This window comes from Neoarius graeffei, chromosome 17 (assembly GCF_027579695.1).
Source record: "Neoarius graeffei isolate fNeoGra1 chromosome 17, fNeoGra1.pri, whole genome shotgun sequence".
NCBI classification, from domain to species: domain Eukaryota; kingdom Metazoa; phylum Chordata; class Actinopteri; order Siluriformes; family Ariidae; genus Neoarius; species Neoarius graeffei.
This window is the reverse complement of record NC_083585.1, coordinates 51,514,136-51,538,070: the sequence shown is the minus strand read 5'-3', so window position 1 is coordinate 51,538,070 and position 23,935 is coordinate 51,514,136. Positions and strand designations below refer to the sequence as shown.

The following is a 23,935-nucleotide window of genomic DNA, read 5'->3' as shown; positions in this document are numbered from 1 at the left end:
GCTCTAAGGTCTGAAATTTATCATAAAAATACTTCTACGGGAATTTGATGAAATAGATTAACGGTGTCTTAATTAAATTAAAACGGTGTCTTAATTAAAGCTGTATAGGCAGAACAATCCTTGTCTTTTTGTCAGAATTCAGCCACGTTAATATTTGACAGTTAACATTTCAACATAAAATCAAATGTTTAATTTTTGCTCTTTTCCACATTCAAAAAGAAAATAGCACTAACTGAAAGCATAGTTTCTAAACGCGGCAGTAATATTGCATGTATTTTGAACATCTTTGTCTTTATGAGTCATCTTATTTGCCACATTGCCTCACACTAAGCTGCCTCAATAGAATGACACATATTCTTATGTTTGAACCTTTGCCAAAGCCAAAAATCACCTGTCGTGTTTTGTGATAGGTCTTAGTGCGTACAAAAGCAATCAAAAAATGACGTCAGAAGAACAAAACTTAAATCTGACTGCTATGTTCTGTGAAGTACCCACCTCTAGTTTCTGAAACCTCTTGTAAGACACAGTAGAGCTCTACCCTCGGCAATGTGAACAAGTAAATACATGCTTCGCTGCTGCAATTCTGTCGTGTGTAATTCTTTCAGCATTCTTTACAAGAAATGCCTGAACAAGCCGTAAGACATTATGATATCAGTTCTTGTACATCATGAGAGCAGAACATGTTTCGTGTACAGGGATGAGGTCAGACTCATTTTACAGCAAAACTTCCCCAAATACGTCATTAAAATTGCGTTGGGAAATAAAGGGGTTATGGAATTCATGGTGACTAGAGGATCAACATTAGGAAAGCAGTGTTTAAAGCTAGACGGTCTTTCGATTTCATAAAATCTGTGAAATTCAGTTCTCTCTGAAATTTGGTCATTGTGATATATGTAATATCTCACAAAATATCAGGCCATTCTGTGGCTGGGAAGTTATTTAATTTGAGCGGATTCCCAAGCAAATGTGCATGAAATTGCTCGTTTACCTTTGCACAGGTTTACTTTTGACTGTGCACTGACAGTTCCATCATTCTGTCGCTAAACAAACAGCTGATCACACCGAGGTGCTCGCTGACCGCCGATATTTATTAGTTTGGTCCTGCGTTTCCTTTCCTTCGCAACATAACATCTTTTCTTCTCGCTTTCTGTTACTGTAGTTGGTCTTTCTGTTTCAGTCGCACACTCAAGTCCTCCATTTTTCTCTCCTGTTTCAAATTTGTATCCCACAATGCCTTGCGCAAACGGGGAAAGCCCACCACGTCATGCATGACATAGTATCTTGAATTGGGTCATGGTGAAGCAGGAAAAAATAGCGCAGAATTTAGGGCCATGTGGCCCTAAATTCATTAATTGTTCAATTTAAAACAAAACAAAATGAATAAAATTGGAAGTCTGTGATTCAAATGAAGTAGCTTTCCCTCCCCTAAACAAAAATAATCAGGGAAAGTTATTTTTTTTTACCTAAACTTGAAAAATCTGAAAGGCAGTCGACCTTTAAGCTTAACTGTTGGATGTGTGCTATTATTGGAAAATAATCAACTTCAGGCTAGAAACAGTGAGTGCACTTTATAATACCACCCCATCAGTGATTATTTTCCTAAAACAGCAAGCCTTGAAGTGTATTATTTCTTACACAATAGTAATCTAACCTGTTACTATTGTCTACAAATGTAAACATTTGAAAAAAAAAATGACCGTCTTCAAGTCCATCTGTACTGAATTTCAACACTAACAATGACTGATTTCTGTTGATTGTGCTTTTTTGTCTCAAAGTAGGCTTTTTTTGTCTATATACTCACTGGCCACATTATTAGGTACACCCATCCACCTGTTATTTTATGCAGTTCTCTAATCAGCCAATCCCTTGACAGCAGCACAATGCATTAAATCATTCAGATCCAAATCAAGAGCTTCGGTTAATGTTCACTTCAAACATCAGAACGGGAAAAAATTGTGATCTCAAAGTGTAACTTTCTTTCACTGTGGCATGGGTGTTGGTTTGAGCCAGATGGACTGGTTTGAGTATTTCAGAAACTGCTGATCTCCTGGGGTTTTCACACACAACAGTCTCTAGAGTTTACACAGAATGGTGCGAAAAAAAAAAAAAAAACATTGAGTGAGTGGGTGACAGTTCTGTGGGTGGAAACAAATGCCTTGTTGATAAGAGAGGTCAGAGGAAAATGGCCAGGTTGGTTTGAGCTGCCAGGAAGGATATAGTAACTCATAGCAACACTTTACAACCGTGGTGAGCAGAAAAGCATCTCAGAAGACCACATTGGGTTCCACTCCTGCAGCCAAGAACAGGAATCTTAGAATCAAGAACAAGTTCCAATTAAAGTGGCTGGCTGATGAGTGTATATTAGTTGCTGATACAACTACAGGTTGGGAAAGAAACTTCTGGAAATGATGCATTGACGTGTCTCAGCTGAAAGTGAGTGTTTCAGGTTGTCCCACTCTGATGTAATTTCTGAGTGAAGAGAAAGCTAATAGTGATGACTTGACCCCTCTTATCTCCACTGTCATACTATGGAGGAAACAAGGTGCTTTCAGTGAAATAGAGAGGCGGTTTCTAAATGCCTGGCGTGTAGGTACATGCAGAGCTTCAGGGGTGTGACTCAACAGACTCAAGCCTGTGATATACAGGAAATGGAGTTTGTTGACTTTAGTGATTATGTGCACTGTGTTTTCAGTTTCCAGGTGGACTCACCGTTTGAACTGCTTGAGGAAAATGCTGATGTTCATGTTTTTCTTGGAGCCAAGAATGGACACCTAGGAAGAAAACTCATCACTGTTATTGATCATTGACTTGTGACCATGATTAACACTGATGGAGCTGCTTTTTAAACATGGATCCTTATGCACTTTAACATATACAAACTTTTACATAACAGTCCCAGTGGAAGACATTAGCTTCTCTGGAACACATCCCTGCCCTTATTATCATCTGTACAGTGCATTCAGGAACCACATACTGGACCTCACCATTAACCTCAGCAGATAATAAAATACAAGTGCTTGACGACATTACTGTATTGCTATACACTAAAAAGGCAACCATCCATCTTGTGCAAACTTGTCCTAAAGACACACACACACACACACACACACACACACACACACACACACACACACACACACACACACAGTGTCTTGCAAATTTAAGCTGATAATTAAGATGAAAAAAAAAATGGAAACCTGGAGTGTGCATAGGTATTCACCCCCTTTCGTATGAAACCCCTAACTAAGAGCTGGTCCAACCAATTCACATCATAAGTCACATAATTAGTTGATTAAAATCCACCTGTGTGCAAAGTGTCACATGATCTGTCACATGATGTCTGTACAAATCAACCTGTTCTGGAAGGACCCTGACTCTGCAACACTACTAAGCAAGCAACATGAAAACCAAGAAGCCTCCAAACAGGTCAGAGACAAAGTTGTGGAGAAGTATAGATCAGGGTTGGGTTATAAAATATATCCCAAACTTTGAATATCCCACAGAGCACCATTAAATCCATTATAGCAAAATGGAAAGAATATGGCACCACTACAAACCTGACAACAGAAGGCCACCCGCCAAAACTCACAGACCGGGCAAGGAGGGCATTAATCAGAGATGCAACAAAGATGCCAAAGATAACACTGAAGGAGCTGCAAAGGTCCACAGTGGAGATGGGAGTATCTGTCCATAGGACCACTTTAAGCTGTACACTTCACAGAGCGGGGCTTTATGGAAGAGTGGCCAGAAAAAAGCCATTGCTGAAGGAAACATGTTTGGAGTTTGTCCAACAGCATGTGGTAGACTCCCCAAACACATGGAAGAAGATTCTTTGGTCAAATGAGACTAAAATTGATCTTTTTGGCCATTATGGGAAATGCCATGTGTGGCACGAACCAAACACCCCAAGAACATCATTCCTACAGTGAAGCATGGTGGTGGCAGCATCATGCTGTGGGGATATTTTTCATCTGCAGGGACAGGAAAGCTGGTCAGGACTGAAGGAAAGCTGGATGGCAGTAAATACAGGGCAATTCTGGAGGAAAACCTGTTTGAGTTGGCCAGAGGTTTGAGACTGGGACGAAGGTTCACGTTCCAGCAGGACAATGACCCGAAACATACTGCTAAAGCTACACTGGAGTGGTGTAAAGGGAAACATTTAAATGGCTTGGAATGGCCTAATCAAAGCCCAGACCTCAATCCAGTTGAGAATCTGTGGCATAACTTGAAGATTGCTGTCCACCAACACAACCCATCTAACTCGAAGGAGTTGCAGCAGTTTTGCCTTGAGGAATGGGCAAAAGTCCCAGTGGTTAGATGTGCTAACTAATAGAGACATACCCCAAGAGACTTGCAGCAAGAGGTGGATCTACAAAATATTGACTTTGGTGGGGGGTGAATACCTATGCACAATTATTGTTTGTGTCACAATAAAACAACAATTTTCACCTTTAAAGTGGTAGGCATGTTGTGTAAATCAAATGGTGCTAGCCCTCCAAAAATCCATTTTAATTCCAGCTTGTAATGAGACAAAACAGGACAAACACCAAGGGGGATGAATACTCTTGCAAGACACTGTAATATATAATTATATATCATCTCATTATCTCTAGCTGCTTTATCCTGTTCTAAAGGGTCGCAGGCAAGCTGGAGCCTATCCCAGCTGACTACGGGCGAAAGGCGGGGTACACCCTGGACAAGTCGCCAGGTCATCACAGGGCTGACACATAGACACAGACAACCATTCACACTCACATTCACACCTACGCTCAATTTAGAGTCACCAGTTAACCTAACCTGCATGTCTTTGGACTGTGGGGGAAACCGGAGCACCCGGAGGAAACCCACATAGACACAGGGAGAACATGCAAACTCTGCACAGAAAGGCCCTCGCCGGCCACGGGGCTCGAACCCGGACCTTTTTGCTGTGAGGAGACAGCGCTAACCACTACACCACTGTGCTGCCGTTCATAGAGCATACTTTGTCAATTTGACTTCCTTTGGGACAGACAGATCAAAACCTAACAATTGTTAATTAATTAAAATTTATATAGTTAAATGTTTCCAAAATAAGGAGCCATACAAACAACCGGTCTTGCGCTATCTTCTGAATGCTATACAGGTACAGCAACAAGTTTATGCAATCATAAGAGTGTATGTCTTGTGGATTTTATGATACACTACAGTATAAAACTAATTCAAAGATCTTTTCTCTGTTAAAGGAAACAGTTTATGCAGCTGTCATGACTGACCGATCCACTAGCTTGTGATAAAAATAAAGTTTTACAGTTTCATAATCGGTAGCACGGTGGTGTAGTGGTTAGCGCTGTCGCCTCACAGCAAGAAGGTCCTGGGTTTGAGCCCCGGGGCTGGCGAGGGCCTTTCTGTGTGGAGTTTGCATGTTCTCCCCGTGTCCGCGTGGGTTTCCTCCGGGTGCTCCGGTTTCCCCCACAGTCCAAAGACATGCAGGTTAGGTTAACTGGTGACTCTAAATTGACCGTAGGTGTGAGTGTGAATGGTTGTCTGTGTCTATGTGTCAGCCCTGTGATGACCTGGCGACTTGTCCAGGGTGTACCCCGCCTTTCGCCCGTAGTCAGCTGGGATAGGCTCCAGCTTGCCTGCGGCCCTGTAGAAGGATAAAGCGGCTAGAGATGATGAGATGAGATGAGTTTCATAATCTGAAGCCGGATGCAGGTTATTATGGACTGTGCATTATTTAAACACACCCATGTGTTGACTTAACCATTACAGTGTTGAATTAAGATCTGGGTTGAATAAACTAATATTCAATGCAGTTCATCACTCTCTGGCCTTCACATATGAAAGTACACCGGCTTGTAAACAGAGTCAGAATTGCGCAATGACATTTCGTAGGTCAGACTGTTTGTGTTTATAAATTTAGTATTTTTTTAGACAAGTATCCTAAACTATACACTTAACCATAATGCATATAAATGTTATGACAAAGATAGCTAGCTAACTCCCAAAAAGTTTTGCCTAGAAACTTTTATTTTCTTTTGACAACAAACAAAAAAACTGTACATAAATAACAACCATCACACACTTACAGTTTGCCTTCAGGTACAATTTTATCAAGTCGAATGTCTCTTCAACATTGTCATATGGTTACTGATAAACCGCCCTATCCTGTTTTTGTGCCAGATATCCTCATAGCTTTCATAGTTTCACTTTTTTGTCAGGCAAAACAAGCTAGCTCTGCTAACGGTCGATTCATATCACAAGTGCATACATTTTTAATAATGGTATAAGATATTAAACCAATACTCTTTTTTTACATGCACTGACAAAAAGACAGGAGGCTGAACTGGAGGTAACAGAGTTGAAGATGTTGAGATTTTCACTGGGAGTGATGAAATTGGGCAGGATTAGAAACAAGAATATTAGAGGGACAGAGGGACATGTAGGACGGCTGGGAGACAAAGTGAGAGAAGCAAGATTGAGATGGTTTGGACAGGGACAGAAGAGAGATCCAGGGTATATTGAGAACAGAATGCTGGGGATTGAGTTGCCAGGTAGAAGGAAAAGAGTAAGACCAAAGATGAGATTTATGAATGTGGTGAAGGAGGACATGAGGACGGTTGGTGTGACAGAAGAAGATATGGAGAAGAGGAGGGGATGGAGGGACATTATCTGCTGTGGCGACCCCTAATGGGAACAGCCGAAAGAAGAAGACAACTATCTTTTACATACAACTATTAGATACAACTACTCAACTACTAGATACAAGTATTCAGACCAGGCACTGTAGAGCAAGCTATCAAACATAACTAGTTAGCTAAATAATGCTAGCTAGAAAGTTCCTTGGGGGCAGCACGGTGGTGTAGTGGTTAGCGCTGTCGCCTCACAGCAAGAAGGTCCTGGGTTCGAGCCCCGTGGCCGGTGAGGGCCTTTCTGTGTGGAGTTTGCATGTTCTCCCCGTGTCCGCGTGGGTTTCCTCCGGGTGCTCCGGTTTCCCCCACAGTCCAAAGACATGCAGGTTAGGTTAACTGGTGACTCTAAATTGACCGTAGGTGTGAATGTGAGTGTGAATGGTTGTCTGTGTCTATGTGTCAGCCCTGTGATGACTTGGCGACTTGTCCAGGGTGTACCCCGCCTTTCGCCTGTAGTCAGCTGGGATAGGCTCCAGCTTGCCTGCGACCCTGTAGAAGGATAAAGCGGCTAGAGATAATGAGATGAGATGAGAAAGTTCCTTGGAATTCCATAGAATTATGGGATTGTTTTTAACAAGAATACATACCACTTCAAATCTGGCCTGTACAAGGTCCCTCAGACCTACCCCAGGCTGAATCCCAAACAAGGTTCTGTCCTGGATAAAAACCATCTAGAAACCATCCATTATCAGTTATCTCTATCACTTATCTGTCAGGGTCATGGGAACTGAGGCCCTGTCCACACGGCAACGGATTCAGGTGAATCTGATAAAATTGTTTATCGTTTCGGCCTGGTGTCCACACGGCACCGGCGTTTTGGGTGCCCAAAACGAAATCTTTTGAGAACGGGTTCCAGAGTGGAAAAATCTGGCAACGGCGCTGTTGCGAAGTCGTCTGGATGAGTAGAACGGATTTGTTTACGATGACGTCACAATCACATGACTGTCAGTGCTTCACGCCAGGTAGAAGTGTAACGAACTCGATGCGAGTTGTCAACAAATCCTATAACTTGGTTCATGAAACGCGCTTACAAAATATTTTCACTGCTTTCCAAAAACAAAAACAATCCCGCCAGCAAAAATAGGGGAAAAAAAGGAGCGATCTCACCTCTTCAGATGTTGGTTTAAGTCCGACAATACATTCCTCAAAAAGGGCGTAGAAGAACAAAGTAATCCATCAACGTGTAGCATTCAATTTATTTCGGACCATTAAAGAATTCTGGAGGATATCAGAATGTTGGCGTACCGGCTTCCATCTACCCCCATTCATTCCTCTTTCCGCATCTTTCGTTTTACGCTAATGATTAATAATCAAAACTTTATGTGGCTGATGCTACAGAAGAAGGGGTTTATGCGCATGCGTCTACTTCTTCTATTGTTCTGGTGTCTCCGATGGGACCATCTTACAGCGCACGTAGAGGTGTGGCATGTGTATTGCATCGTTTTCAGCAAGCGTTGCGTTGGCATATGTACCTGATATTTTACTGATCCGTTGCCCATGTGGACGCGATATTTAAAAAAAAATCTCGTTGCCGTTGTCGTGTGGATGTAGCCTGAGAGGCAAGGTACCCCCTGGGCAGGTCACTAATCAGTCCCAATCAATACTCATACCTATGGGCAATTTAGAGTCGCCACTTAACCTAATCTACATGTCTTTGGACTGTAAGAGGAAACCCACAAAGGCAAGGGAAGAACATGCAAAATCCACACAGAAAGACCCCAGTCAGTCACAAGGTTCAGATCTAGAACTTCTTGCTGTGAAGTGACACTGCTAACCACTGCATCATCATGCCATTCCTCAGAGAAACCAGGACAGGAAAAGGAAATTCACTGACCATTTCAGGTCCTTGGGCATTGCTGGGCATGCCTCTTACACTTCTCCGTTTGGATGCCTGAATGTGACCATCGCGCTGGTCATTGCGGCTGAACAGTTCCTCCATGCGCTGCGTGTCAAGCTTATACTCCCTCTTCTTCTCTGCTGTCCAGATGTTGTGTTTGCCCAGCACCGTGTCCTGAGGTATGGCCTCCCAGTTGAAGTTCTTCATCTTGGAACCTGCTCTGGATCCACGAGAGATCTGCCTCCCCCCGATGGGCAGTGCTGGGGGTGGGGGAGGAGGAGGAGGTGGGGGTGGTGGGGGTGGTGGAGGTGGGGGTGGTGGCTCAGCCATGGTCTATGGCACTGTGGATGCTATAGATGGAGATCCATTTCCTTGGGGAGGGTCAAATCTCTCAATGACTGGTGAAGACTAACAGGAGTCTAGCATACTGTCAAGAGAAAAGGCAGAGTGGTAAAGAGATCCATTACTACTTTGGATTAATACACTCTCAGAATAAAGGGTACTAAAACAGTACCCTTCCTTGTCGCTGGGGTTAGACACATTTTGTCCTTTTGGTATGCATCTTTTACAAGGAAAGGTGCATGTAGTGTATCTTTAAAGCTTTACTGTAAAAAAAAAATTACAGGCCAGTTATAGACCATAAATAATTTTGAAATGTACACTATAGTTCCATGTTTCAGGTAAAAGATAGGAGTACCACCTGAGCAACAAGGAAATTGTTAGGGTTTTGCTGGGATTCGAACCTGGTTCGTTGGTGTGATAATCCAGCAAACCCCCACTAGGCCACCAGGGGGATGACTCAAATGCAGAGGCGTGAGGCGGAAGTAGAAAAAGAATCAAAAGGTTTATTTAAACTATATACACTATATACAGGGCAAAACAAAAGACAAAAAAAACCCAAAGAGTATAATCCAAAAGAAAAGCAAAGTGCAAAAATTCAAAAGCTAAGAAGATCAAAAAACACAGTACAAAGGAAACTGGAGATAAACATAACAGCACAAAGACTCCGTGACAAGAGGACTGAACTCAGGGGTATAAATAGACAAACTAATTAAGGACACAGGTGAAGATAATTAGGCAATTAACACAAACACAAAACACAGGAACAGTGGCGGCCTCTAGAGGCCAAAATAAACACGACATGAAAAGGAAATAACAGCGGCCTCTAGAGGCCAAAACAGTCCTAGTCCTAACAGGACCCCCCCCCTCTAGGAGCGTCTCCTGACGTTCCCAGGGCGATCCGGATGGGCCGAATGGAAGTCCCGACATAGTTCTTTATCAAGAACATCCCGAGCAGGAACCCAGCAGCGCTCCTCAGGACCATAGCCCTCCCAGTCCACCAGATATTGCAACCCGCCGCGGACCCGGCGGGAGTCAAGCAGGCGATTCACAGTGAACACAGTCTGCCCCTGGAAGATGCGGGGGGGTGGGGGGTTCCTAGGGGCAGGGGCATACGTAGACGTCAGTACGGGCCGTAACAGGGAAACATGGAAAGTGGGGTTGATCCTCAGAGTCCGGGGCAACTGGAGCCGGTAGGAGACAGGGTTCACCCTGCGCACCACCTTGAAGGGGCCAATGTAGCGAGGAGCAAGCTTGCGGTTCTCCACCCGCAGTGGAAGGTCCTTAGTGGACAGCCAAACACGCTGCCCAGGGCGGAAAGCGTGTGCAGGTCTTCTATGGCGGTTGGCCTGAGTCTGGTTGGTTCTGGAGGTCTGTATGAGGGTCTTCCTGACCTTGCTCCAGGTCTTGCGACACCGTCTCACATATTGGTTGACCGAGGGCACCCCCGCGTCCTCCTCCTGGTCCGGGAACAGAGGTGGCTGGAACCCGAATTGGCACTGGAATGGCGACAGCTTGGTGGCCGATGACTGCAGGGTGTTGTGGGCGTACTCCGCCCATGGCAGCCAGGTGCTCCACGATGTCGGGTTATCCATAGCCAGGCCTCGCAGGGTGGTTTCCAGGTCCTGGTTGAGCCTCTCCGTCTGACCATTGGACTGTGGGTGAAACCCAGAGGAGAGGCTGGCAGTGGCTCCGATGACCTTGCAGAACCCGTGCCACACTCGGGAGGAGAACTGGGGCCCTCGGTCTGAGACGATGTCCTGTGGAAGACCAAAGACTCGGAAGACATGATTAAACAAAAGTTTCGCAGTTTCAAGAGCAGAGGGGAGTTTGCACAGTGGTATGAAGCGGCAGGCCTTGGAGAATCTGTCAACTAAGACCAAAATGACCGTGTTACCTTGTGACTCAGGGAGACCCGTGATAAAGTCGACTGCCACGTGGGACCAGGGACGCCGGGGAATGGTCAGAGGATGCAGGAGACCCTGGGGACGCTGTCGTGGGTTCTTGGTTCTGGTGCAAACCTCACAGGACAGGACAAATGACCTTACTTCCTTCTCCATGTTAGGCCACCAGAAGCGTCTTTTCAGGAAGTCCAGGGTCCTCCGAGCTCCCGGGTGGGCGGTGAGAGGGGAAGAGTGACCCCACTGGAGAACCTTGGCCCGGGCTTGATGTGGGACGTACAAGAGGCCTGGTGGCCCCGTCCCAGGACCGGGGTCCTGGCGTTGGGCTCGTCGGACAGCCTCCTCAATACCCCAGCGGACAGGGGCCACAATCCGGGACACAGGGATAATAGGCCCGACTTCATTCTCCCTGTTAGTGGCAGAGAACAGTCTGGACAGTGCGTCAGGTTTGGTGTTCTTGGAGCCGGGGCGGTATGAGAGGGTGAAGTCAAACCGACTGAAAAACAGGGCCCACCTAGCCTGTCGAGGGTTCAGTCTCTTGGCTTGCTGGAGGTACTCCAGGTTCTTGTGGTCAGTCCAAACCAGGAATGGATGTTGTGCTCCCTCCAGCCAGTGCCTCCACTCCTCAAGGGCCAGTTTGACCGCTAGCAGTTCTCGATCCCCCACATCGTACCGGGACTCAGCAGGACTCAGGCGGTGGGAGAAGTAAGCGCAGGGGTGCAGCTTTCCTTCCGAACGTTGAGAGAGCACCGCGCCGACACCACTGTCCGAGGCGTCCACCTCCACGATGAATGGTTGGGAGGTGTCCGGGAGAACCAGAATGGGTGCCGTGCAGAAGCGGTCCTTGAGGTCTTTGAACGCCTTTTCTGCCTGAGGAGACCAGCCATAAGATCCACCTGTCCCTTTGGTGAGGTCTGACATGGGTGCTGCCACAGAACTGAAGTTCCTGATGAACTTGCGGTAGAAGTTAGCGAATCCTAAGAACCGCTGAACCTCCTTAACGGACTTGGGAGTAGGCCAATCCCGGACGGCCAGGGTCTTGGCAGGGTCCATTTGGAGTTGGCCTGTCCGTACAATAAATCCCAGAAAGGAGACCTCGGGAACATGAAATTCGCATTTCTGGGCCTTGGCGAACAGATTGTTCTGTAGCAGCCTCTGGAGAACCTGGCGGACATGGTGGCGGTGCTCCTGCACGGTCTTGGAAAAGATAAGGATGTCGTCGAGGTAGACAAAAACGTATAGGTTAATCATGTCCCTTAAGACGTCGTTGATTAGGGCCTGAAAAACAGCTGGTGCGTTGGTGAGTCCGAAGGGCATCACCTGGTATTCGTAGTGCCCAGACGGGGTGTTAAAGGCAGTCTTCCACTCGTCTCCCTGTCGGATACGGATGAGGTGGTATGCGTTCCGTAGGTCCAACTTGGTGAAGACGGTGGCGCCTTGGAGCAGGTCGAAAGCTGTGGACATCAGCGGAAGGGGATATCGGTTGCGCACAGTGATCTTATTCAGGCCCCTGTAATCAATACATGGTCGGAGCCCCCCATCCTTCTTGCCGACAAAGAAGAAGCCGGCTCCAGCAGGTGAAGTGGAGGGTCGAATAAACCCAGAGACCAGGGCATCTTTGAGGTATTCCTCCATGGCCTTGCGTTCTGGCTGAGAGAGTGAAAACAGTCTGCCACGAGGAGGGGTAGTCCCAGGGAGCAAGTCGATGGCACAGTCGTAGGCCCGGTGCGGAGGAAGAACGGCGGCCCTGCTCTTGCTGAATACCTCCTTGAGATCCCAGTACTCTGTGGGAACTTGAGATAACTCGGTGAGATCAGGGGGCTCGGCAGGAGACACAGGAGAGCTAGAGAGCAGACAAGAGGCATGGCATGCAGGGCCCCATTCCACAACCTGGCTTGTTACCCAGTCTATGCGAGGGTTGTGGCGAGTAAGCCAAGGAAGGCCTAGAATAACTGGGAACTCAGGTGAAGGAATCAGGTGCAGGGATATTTCTTCCTTGTGACCTTGAGACTGGAGGAAGACTGGAGAAGTAACTTGGGTGACTCTACCATCACCTAACGCTTGGCCATCGAGGGCAGACACAGACAGAGGGACTTCAAGAGGTGCAGTAGGTATATTGATGCTTTGGGCAAAGTGAATATCCATAAAGTTCCCAGCCGCCCCTGAGTCTATCAAAGCTTGACAAGAGTGGACAGACTCACCCCAGGAGATGGAGACCGGGATGTAGATTCCTTGACCAGGGAGTCCGGGAGAGAGGGTAGGCCCCGTCACAACCCTCCCTCGGCTGGACGGGGCGGTCCTTTTCCCAAGAGTTCGGGACATGATGCTCGGAAGTGACCAGGCTTGCCACAGTAGATGCAGCACTTGTCCCTCCTTCTGCGCTCCCTCTCAGATGCGGAGAGGCGAGTACGACCCACTTGCATGGGTTCTGGACAGTCACTGAAGGAGGTAGATGGTCTCCAGGTAGAGGTAGGGAGGCTGGGGGGGCTCAAGGCTTGGTGGCGTTCTCTCATCCTGTTGTCCAGACGAATAGCATGTGAGATGAGGGTTTCGAGGTCACTTGGGCATCCAATAGAGGCCAGACCGTCCTTGATGGGGTCAGACAGACCATGGTGGAAGGCTGACACCAGGGCAGTCTCGTTCCATCCACTTACTGCTGCGAGTGTTCGGAACGAGATGGCGTAATCTGCGACGCTTCCTCCTTGCCGGATGGACATGAGCTTTCGGGCTGCGTCGGTACCGATGTCTGCCTGATCGAAGACCCGAAGCATCTCTTCAGAAAACAGCTGGAAATCAAAGCACTCAGGTCCCTGTCTTTGCCAGATAGCAGTAGCCCAGGCTCGCGCCTTACCAGCTAATAAGGTGATCACAAAGGCAATCTTGCGGCGATCCGTAGTGTAGGTGGTAGGCTGAAGCTCAAAGGTGAGTTGACACTGGGTAAGGAACTCTCGGCACTCACTGTGCTTGCCGTCATACCTCTGTGGTGCAGGAAGGCTGGGTTCGCGAGGTGAAGAAGGCAGCATTGCAGGAGGCACTGGAGCAGGGGTGGGAGCTGGATCAGGAGCAGGAACTGGATCAGGAGCAGGAGATGCAGGCAGAGATGTCAGCTGTGCCAGGGTTTTCCCAATTTGCTGAAGCAGTTCCTCGTGGCGAGCGAGGGCCTCACGTTGGCTGGTGAGCGTACGTCCATGAGCGTCCATGGTCGCTCCGAAGCGTGTCAAAGCTGCCATAATTCCCTGAAGGTTGGCCGGGTAGACAGTTGAAGCAGCCTCTGCTGAGTCGGTCATGACGGAGTCTTTCTGTTAGGGTTTTGCTGGGATTCGAACCTGGTTCGTTGGTGTGATAATCCAGCAAACCCCCACTAGGCCACCAGGGGGATGACTCAAATGCAGAGGCGTGAGGCGGAAGTAGAAAAAGAATCAAAAGGTTTATTTAAACTATATACACTATATACAGGGCAAAACAAAAGACAAAAAAAACCCAAAGAGTATAATCCAAAAGAAAAGCAAAGTGCAAAAATTCAAAAGCTAAGAAGATCAAAAAACACAGTACAAAGGAAACTGGAGATAAACATAACAGCACAAAGACTCCGTGACAAGAGGACTGAACTCAGGGGTATAAATAGACAAACTAATTAAGGACACAGGTGAAGATAATTAGGCAATTAACACAAACACAAAACACAGGAACAGTGGCGGCCTCTAGAGGCCAAAATAAACACGACATGAAAAGGAAATAACAGCGGCCTCTAGAGGCCAAAACAGTCCTAGTCCTAACAGAAATGTACAGTTTAGTGCTGTTTTTCTCTCCTGAGAGTCTTTAGTAGAAGAAATAACGTACAATATAGCATCGCTACTATATATATTGTATATACTGACACGGACAATTACTTATATAAAAACTGTCAATCATTCCAATGATGAGCAACTAGCAATGGTTACTCAAGGGTTCTACTTGGCACCCTGTCTCATAGGTGCTATATAGAATACAACCCCAATTCCAAAAAAGTTGGGACAAAGTACAAATTGGAAATAAAATTGGAATGCAATGATGTGGAAGTTTCAAAATTCCATATTTTATTCAGAATAGAACATAGATGACATATCAAATGTTTAAACTGAGAAAATGTATCATTTAAAGAGAAAAATTAGGTGATTTTAAATTTCATGACAACACCACATCTCAAAAAAGTTGGGACAAGGCCATGTTTACCACTGTGAGACATCCCCTTTTCTCTTTACAACTGTCTGTAAACGTCTGGGGACTGAGGAGACAAGTTGCTCAAGTTTAGGGATAGGAATGTTAACCCATTCTTGTCTAATGTAGGATTCTAGTTGCTCAACTATCTTAGGTCTTTTTTGTCGTATCTTCCGTTTTATGATGCGCCAAATGTTTTCTATGGGTGAAAGATCTGGACTGCAGGCTGGCCAGTTCAGTACCCGGACCCTTCTTCTACGCAGCCATGATGCTGTAATTGATGCAGTATGTGGTTTGGCATTGTCATGTTGGAAAATGCAAGGTCTTCCCTGAAAGAGACGTCGTCTGGATGGGAGCATATGTTGCTCTAGAACCTGGATATTCCTTTCAGCATTGATGGTGTCTTTCCAGATGTGTAAGCTGCCCATGCCACACGCACTAATGCAACCCCATACCATCAGAGATGCAGGCTTCTGAACTGAGCGCTGATAACAACTTGGGTCATCCTTCTCCTTTTTAGTCCGAATGACACGGTGTCCCTAATTTCCATAAAGAACTTCAAATTTTGATTCGTCTGACCACAGAACAGTTTTCCACTTTGCCACAGTCCATTTTAAATGAGCCTTGGCCCAGAGAAGACGTCTGCGCTTCTGGATCATGTTTAGATACGGCTTCTTCTTTGAACTATAGAGTTTTAGCTGGCAACGGCGGATGGTACGGTGAATTGTGGTCACAGATAATGTTCTCTGGAAATATTCCTGAGCCCATTTTGTGATTTCCAATACAGAAGCATGCCTGTATGTGACGCAGTGCCGTCTAAGGGCCCAAAGATCATGGGCACCCAGTATGGTTTTCCGGCCTTGACCCTTATGCACAGAGATTCTTCCAGATTCTCTGAATCTTTTGATGATATTATGCACTGTAGATGATGATATGTTCAAACTCTTTGCAATTTTACACTGTCGAACTCCTTTCTGATATTGCTCCACTATTTGTCGGTGCAGAATTAGGGGGATTGGTGATCCTCTTCCCGTCTTTACTTCTGAGAGCCGCTGCCACTCCAAGATGCTCTTTTTATACCCAGTCATGTTAATGACCTATTGCCAATTGACCTAATGAGTTGCAATTTGGTCCTCCAGCTGCTCCTTTTTTGTACCTTTAACTTTTCCAGCCTCTTATTGCCCCTGTCCCAACTTTTTTGAGATGTGTTGCTGTCATGAAATTTCAAAGGAGCCAATATTTGGCATGAAATTTCAAAATGTCTCACTTTCGACATTTGATATGTTGTCTATGTTCTATTGTGAATACAATATCAGTTTTTGATATTTGTAAATTATTGCATTCCATTTTTATTTACAATTTGTACTTTGTCCCAACTTTTTTGGAATCGGGTTGTAGAACCTAAGGGTTACTCCAGCAGGACAAACCAAGAAACTTTAAAGCTAGACGGTCTATCAATTTCATAAAATCGGTGAAATTTAGTTCCCTCTGAAATTTGGTCATTGTGATATATGTTTATTTCTGTAATATCTCACAAAATATTAGGCCATTCTGTGGCTGGGAAGTTATTTAATTTGAGGGGATTCCTGAGCAAATAACGTGCATGAAATCGCTCACTTTATGCAGTCAAGAAGACAGAGGAAGTCCATGTACACATGCACAGGTTTACCTTTGATTGTGCACTGACAGTTCCATCATTCTGTCGCTAAACGAACAGCTGATCACACCGAGGTGCTCGCTGAGCGCCGATATTTATTAGTTTGGTTCTGCATTTCCTTTCCTTCGCAACATAATGTCTTTTCTTCTCACCTTCCATTACTGTAGTTGGTCTTTCACATTTCATTCGCACACTCACATCCTCCATTTTTCTCTCCTGTTTCAAATTTGTATCCCACAATGCCTTGTGTGAACGGGGAAAGCCCACCATGTGATGCATGATTTAGTATCTTGAATTGGGTCATGGTGAAGCAGGAAAAAATAGCAGAGAATTTAGGGCCACATGGTGAAGCAGGAAAAAATAGCAGAGAATTTAGGTCCACATGGCCCTAAATTCATTAATTGTTCTATTTAAAAAATAATAATAATAAAATTGGAAGTCTGTGATTGGAATTCAGTAGCTTTCGGTCCAATAAACAAAAATAATTGGGTGTCGTGGAAAATTCTTTTTATGACCTACACTTGAAAAATCTGAAAGGCAGTCTATCTTTAAGGATATTAGACTTGTACACACTTTGATAAAAATGGGTTCCTTACGTATTCTTTAAATAGTTAGGGGTTCCAGCTCTTCTCCTTAGAACCTTTTCTGAAAAGCCGTTAACATTTAATAAAAGCTAATTTTTCACTGAATGTATTAATTCAACACTGTAAGATTTAATTCAATATTACTGAAGCTCATTCAATACTAAAAGAGTTATATAATAGGACTTTAAGAATTTATTGAACGCAATGGATGTATATAAGTCAATTTAGCATTGTTAAAAGGAAATGAAACACTTATTTTGCTAATGTAACACTGTAATCCAGTACTGTGTGTCTGAATTTAACACTGTATGAGCTCATATTGAAAATAAAAAGAAGTAACTGAACTCTAAAGGTGTAAATGAAGCAATAAACAGGAAATAGAAGGGAATGAAACACCTGATGTGTTAATTCAGCACTAATAATGAAAGCTTGTGTGCAAATCAAGCACTAGAGTTCATTAAATGTTGTAAGTGTTTCATATATAATACTGAAAGACTCATTCCAACCAGAAAGTGATTTAAAATTTAAATTAAAAAGCCTGTAAAACTCTTGATCTGTTGATTTTACTCATGAAGGTTTTTAAACAGCTCTGAAAGAGTTAATCCAAGACTAGAGTATGCATTTTAGGGGGTTAAAAATATAATAATAATAATAATAATAATAATAATAATAATAATAAATACATACTGTTGATTTTAAGCTTAATACTGGAAAAAGGAAAATAACTCACCAGTTTAAACGGGTGGAGTTTAAGCAGAAGGTCAGGATTTAATCCTAATGGTATTTCCTCCTCCAAAATGTGAAAAGCAGATGTTCATGAGAGAGGATCTGGACTGGTGAAGTGAGCTTCCCCTTACTGTGGCTGTGTGTGTGTTGCAATGCCTTCACCTAAACTTCCCACACCCAGTTCCACCCTCTCTTTCACATGCATAAGGCTAGGTGAAAATAAAGAAGTGTGGAAAGCCAGGAATTTTTTTTTTTTACAAAGTTGTGTTACCTTTACACTATATATGAGTATGGATCAGGGATTAAACTCAGACTGAATCCTCCCCAAACAGATCCCTATCAGACAGGACAGGTCCCAGATGCCTTTAATTTAAACCTAGGCTATGTAGAGCATTGTATCGATAGTAGTGGAGGATTTAGTATTCACGCAAGCATTTATTTTGTCTATATCTGTGGCTAATACTATTTGTGGCCTGTATGGCAATCAATAGCAAGGACAATAACCGAGGACAAAAATCCAGATGTTTTTCTGAATTAAATCTTTGAGTTTGGATATGGAAACCGATCAGGACTGAACCAGTTGCCATATCCAAACTAAGGAAAGCAATGTTCATTTATTGTAAAATGCTGGTATTTTTAAATGTAAATGGCTCAACTACAAATGTAACCGATAATTTTTTTCTTTTTTCCCTTTTTTGAAAGGTGTTTTCATAACCATATTAGTTAACTATGTTAGATTTGAGGAAAAGAAAACCCCTGATTTTGATGGCAAAACAAAGCTTGAAACCTACCACAATAACAAACTCACATTGCCCCAATGCCTATATGTACAGTTGTGGTGCCCCCAGTACTTGGGCTTGGACACAGACATAGCAGTATATGGAAAGATTAATGTACTGGGACAGCCCCAATATTTACCCTCCCTATACAACATTGCGGCAGCACAGTGGTGCAGTGGTTAGCACTGTTGCCCCACAACAAGAAGGTTCTGGGCTTGAGTCCAGTGGCCAACAGGGGCCTTCCTGTGTAGATTTTGCATGTTCTCCCCATGTCTGCATGGGTTTCCTCCAGGTGTTCCAGTTTCCTCCACAGTCCAAAGACATGCACTTAGGTTAACTGGCTACTCTAAATTGCCCATAGATGTGAATGTGAGTGTTCAGAAAGGAACTGGCCACCCTAGTGTTGCAGTTCTGGCCAAGTCAACCAAACATGGTTCATCTCAAGTGCTCAGAATCACTTTTTCAAACAGCCCTGCCAAAGGTGACTCAATGTTGCCAATGGCTCGTTTTTGGTTTTTTTTTTTCAAAAAGTTGGCAAGGTAGATTTAAACATGGCTGAAAATCAGTTTGCTTTGGTGCCCCAGCGGATCTGATTTTTTGATTAACAGTCATTTTTTGTTTGTTAAATCTACTTATTGAATGTAATACAACCTGATCAGGAGTTTATGTGGACTTGCAAGCTATCATCCTTTCAATGCTATCAGTGCTACTTCCCTTGCTCTTTATTACAAGAGTCATGTGTTGCATTCATTTTGGTCACAACATCTAACCAAACCCCCAATTTTAATCTCATTATAGCATGTCAAAGGGTCAGCAGGCCAATCATAAAGAATGGGAGCAACTGACCTCTGACCTGTTGTGTCTTACAGGAAATTAGCTCACCAGTGATGGGAGGAAAACAAGATCTTTGGGTCAAGCAACCTATCAGCGATGAGCAAATTTGTCAGGGACAATTTTTATCTTTTAGAATCAGTAGTATCATGTACACTGGAAGATTTACAGTTGAGTGAAATATACCCTTAAAACAAAATGAAGACTAGAAGGGGACATGGTAGAGTCCATACCTCCTCCAAGCCATATATTATCACCATCAAAAAAAAGTGAACTTAGGATAATACTAAAGCTGTACACCAAATTTCATCCAAATCCATTCACTACTTTTTGAGTTACATTGGGAACAGACAAAAAAAAAAACAACATCCTGGAGCCACATACATATCCAGATTTACATCAAAATCTAATCAATTGTTCCTTGGCCCATGGCTCAACTTTCCACCAAATTCCATAAAAATCAGTTCACTACTTTTTGAGTTACGTTGGGAACAAGCAAACGGAAGTGAAAACATAACCTCCTCCAACTTTGTTGAATTCTCATGCATGCCAACACATTTAATGTCTGCCCTTTTCAGTTGATTTTGCCCATTGTTTTGGATTGATGCCTTGATCCAGGATACACTCACATTAATATTTAATGCTTGAAACTTACAGTATACATAAACTATAGGATACTGGTATATTCTCCATTTTCCAATGCAAAAACCATGGGGGTGGGTACAAACTTTTGCACTCAACTCCTCACGCCAGTGTAGCCATGAAAAATGACACAATGAAATGAAACAATGAATGATCAGGCAACTAACAAAATGAGGCTGTCCTTTCAAACTGTGTTTAATTTGATATGTAGGACTTTACACTGTAATTTACACAAGAATATACATTAATTCATCTTTTTTGAACATGTAAACAGTTATCCATGGCATGCCTCAGTTCCAGTGCACCATACCAGAGAATACTCCTGTGCACATACACATGATTTCCAGTCACTGGGCCGTATTCAGAGTTGATGACGCAAGTTCGAAATTTACATCAATATTTATGGAGGGGAATTTGAATTTGCATGTATTCAGACTTTATTGATTTTCTGGGCTTTCCGTTGAGATTTGACAGATCACCTGGGAGTAGTTCATCCACATTTCCAAGGTTTCCAGACTTTCCTTGAGTAGAAGAGTCTAGAAAACTGGTTTTAAATGCAAACACTACTTTTAAGCCTGAAAAAAAAAAAAATCAGGGATAGAAAATACCGACTGAAAAAGGACGTAATGGGAGGTGTTTTTTTGCCAAATTAAATATGATGCAACGTAAACACAAGAAACAAATTAACGCTGAAAAATTAAAAAAAGTAAAAAATAAAAGACTAATATGATAATACATGTGTGAGAAGATGTTATGTATATTAAAAATCTAAGGCCAGTATACAGATGTTGAATAAACCTAGTTGTAATTATTATCTGAATCACTGCAAGTTTGGTTGAATTTAACAATATGGCTTCCACCATCATTATTCAGAAGTCTGTAAAATAGCACTTGATCCAGCACATCCTATTATTTTACATTTCTTTTTTTTTTAATATCCTGTGCCAACAGTTAACTGGCTTTACATGGATTATATTCTTAATGAATTTATTAATTGTGTTATATTTATGTATTTAAAAATCAACCTAAAATGACCTTCTACTGAGTTTTTTTTAAATATAATTAAAGCCAAAAACATAAATTACAGCATGACATATTATAGATAGAGCAAACTGTCAGACGGTGGAGCCGGAGTTAATAGTGCTTCTCGCTTGAGCTGATATCATGCAAAAAAACCAAACAAAAAAAAGGCTTAAAAGTGCGTTTTGACTCAATATTGTGCAAAACATCTGAATATCGCTCAAGTCTGCGGTTATATGTGTTGTCTGAATATAAATGTGCACAATATCAGTATTTCAGTATAAATTCTCATTTCTGAGGATACAACTCAGAGTACGGCCCATTCTACAATAAAAGTAATGAAAATAACTGCCCTCGAAGGCCTAGAAACAAAATGCAATTATATTCCACTTTACGTCGCATGACAAAATAAATTCAATACAAAGACAAAAGGCATAGGAGGCATCTTTCCTTTCTCATTCATCATAATAAAATCTGGCTTTAAATAACCTACGTCTTTCTCAGCATGATAACATTAAATCCCGTCATTCGTTCAGAAACACATCATCTGCCAGCACATCCACACATCACTCCATCCTCCAGCCTGTCGGAGTCTCTAGAGGCAAGAGATGAACAGTGTCTCATGGTTTATTACTGTTCCTCCAGCCATGATGGTCTGTCCGAGCCGGGCCGCTTCAACTTCACGTTGAATTGCCTGAGAGTCTGTTCAAGCTGCTGCTGGTTGCCGGCGAAGTAAGCCGAGATGGCATTGTGAAAGAGGAGGAGCTGTTTGTGCATCACCTTTACCTGAGGGTCACAGGGGTCAAAACAGGGTCACTGTGAATAATAATAAATAGTCTCACAAGTAATATTATGACTTAAGTCACGGTCCCAGAATACTGATAACTATAATGATAGCTATAAATACATCAGTCCCCTGTAGTTTATGTGGTCGGTGCTCACACCAGACCGATAACGATACCTATAGCCCAGGCCTGGGTTTATCCGTATCACCGAGATTGCTTCTGGAGAGATTTTTCCAGGCCTGGAAAAACATCTAATAAAACATCTGACCAATCAGGTAATTGTTTACATGTGACATTGCCTGAGCACGTGCTATTTTCCCTGGGCATCTTTGTACATCCTTGTTGCATCATGAAGTCACGGAATACGGATTCACGGAAAATAAAAAAATATAATACAAAGCACGGATCTTTTATTCACGGATATGTGATTTTCCATGAAATATCAATGGTAAATTAATAAACATATAAATGCAGGTAAGATATTTTAATTATGAACTTCAGCAGTCCAACCATTTCATTGTTATAGACTTCTTAATTTTTTTTTTATCCATGATGCATCATCTGTATGAAATTGGTAACCAATCTGTAATATACTGAAACATCTGTGACCAATCCGTAAATTATTAGCATCCGGATTAAAATCCGGATGGACCTCTGGCGATTCGCTCGTCCACAATGACAAACATAGTAGCATTTTTTTGTCAACATTTATCTTTTTTTAAATAAGATTTATTTTTAAGATTATCAAAAATCTTATAAATTTTTGCCAGCATTTCTCAGGAAAATGGCATTAATTTTACATCATGGATAGCGATAACGACAGTGTTCACAGCGAAAGCGAGTTTTACTACCCTGAGGAAGAAGAAATAAAAGAAAACATTTCAGGAGAAAGCTAAAAACCTCTAACTGTTGCTAACGCCGAGCAAAAATATGCCTGAATCCTGAATGACTCAATTTTGCATAAATAGGGGACTACATAGGCGGCAAAATGTAGTTTTTTTTTCCTGTCATGGAAGTGCACTTGTATACTGAGGAGGAAGCAATTTGCATTACAGCTGTGAATGAGGATTCAAAATAGCGGCTCGGCTCAGTTTTCCCTTTCGGGTGCTCTCGTTTTCTGTTAGAATTTGGTAAAGAAAAAAAAAAATTATTTACCAGCTTAAGGTCGGTCCGTATGGTGAAATACCCTGACCTCGGCCTTGAATACTGACCTCGGCCCAGAGGGCCTCGCTCAGTACTTTCAAGACCTCGGTCACGGTATTTCACCATACGGACCTCCCAGCTGGTAAATAACATATATGTATTTTGTATCCTTTTCTATTATATTTCCGTAGTCCATGACCTATCCATATTCTATCAACCACTGGAGTGTGTACATGGGTTGTTTTGAAGTCCAAGCTGTACAGTACGACCCGGAATAATGTGCTACTACTTGGAAAAAATTTCCATGACAATTCCTAAGTTGCATGCATTTATTTCCCTCAGTGTCAGGACCAAGCGATATTATAGTCGGGATTATAGTTGTGGTGTGACTGCTCCAGACTGGAACTAAATTCAGGTATAGGTACAGTATAGTTGTAGTTATAGGTATAGTTATTGGTATGTAGTGAAAGTTCATTATGTCTAACTATTATAACTATTCTTTAAGTTCGTTTCTTAAGACACGTATTTTTTAGGATGTTACCTTGTTTGTTGACAGTTTCGGCGAACACTTCCGCCTTCTTTAAAACAGTCCAACTGTTTTGAAGAAGGCGGAAGTGTTCGCCGAAACTGTCAACAAACAAGGTAACATCCTAAAAAATATGTGTCTTAAGAAACGAACTTAAAGTATAGTTATTGGTGTTGTGGGACCGGGCCCTTAGACTTTACAGTGGAGCGCCATTATAATACGGGAGTTGGGATCCAAAGAATCCAACCGTGTTATAACTGTGTGGAAAAGCTGGCATGGCTCAAGTAGAAAACAAAC

General features: G+C 43.1%; 2 protein-coding genes across 7 annotated transcripts in view; both read right to left on the bottom strand.

Moving 5' to 3' along the window:
* The window catches only part of fhdc4 (FH2 domain containing 4), a 38,680-nt gene extending 20,611 nt beyond the window's left edge, over window positions 1–18,069 (bottom strand). The window contains exons 1-3 of the mRNA XM_060897716.1: window positions 17,917–18,069; window positions 8,506–8,935; window positions 2,710–2,771 (exon numbers count right to left, since the gene is read on the bottom strand). Coding sequence (XP_060753699.1) covers window positions 2,710–2,771; window positions 8,506–8,838 — 395 coding nt within the window. The 5' untranslated portion in view covers window positions 8,839–8,935; window positions 17,917–18,069. The remainder of the gene's footprint in view (window positions 1–2,709; window positions 2,772–8,505; window positions 8,936–17,916) is intronic.
* A 2,272-nt stretch (window positions 18,070–20,341) lies between these two features.
* Window positions 20,342–23,935, bottom strand: part of arfip2a (ADP-ribosylation factor interacting protein 2a) — a 52,561-nt gene continuing 48,967 nt past the window's right edge. For all 6 annotated transcript variants that reach the window (XM_060897710.1, XM_060897712.1, XM_060897714.1 and 3 more), the window contains one exon: window positions 20,342–21,970. In XM_060897710.1, coding sequence (XP_060753693.1) covers window positions 21,815–21,970 — 156 coding nt within the window. In that variant the 3' untranslated portion in view covers window positions 20,342–21,814. The remainder of the gene's footprint in view (window positions 21,971–23,935) is intronic.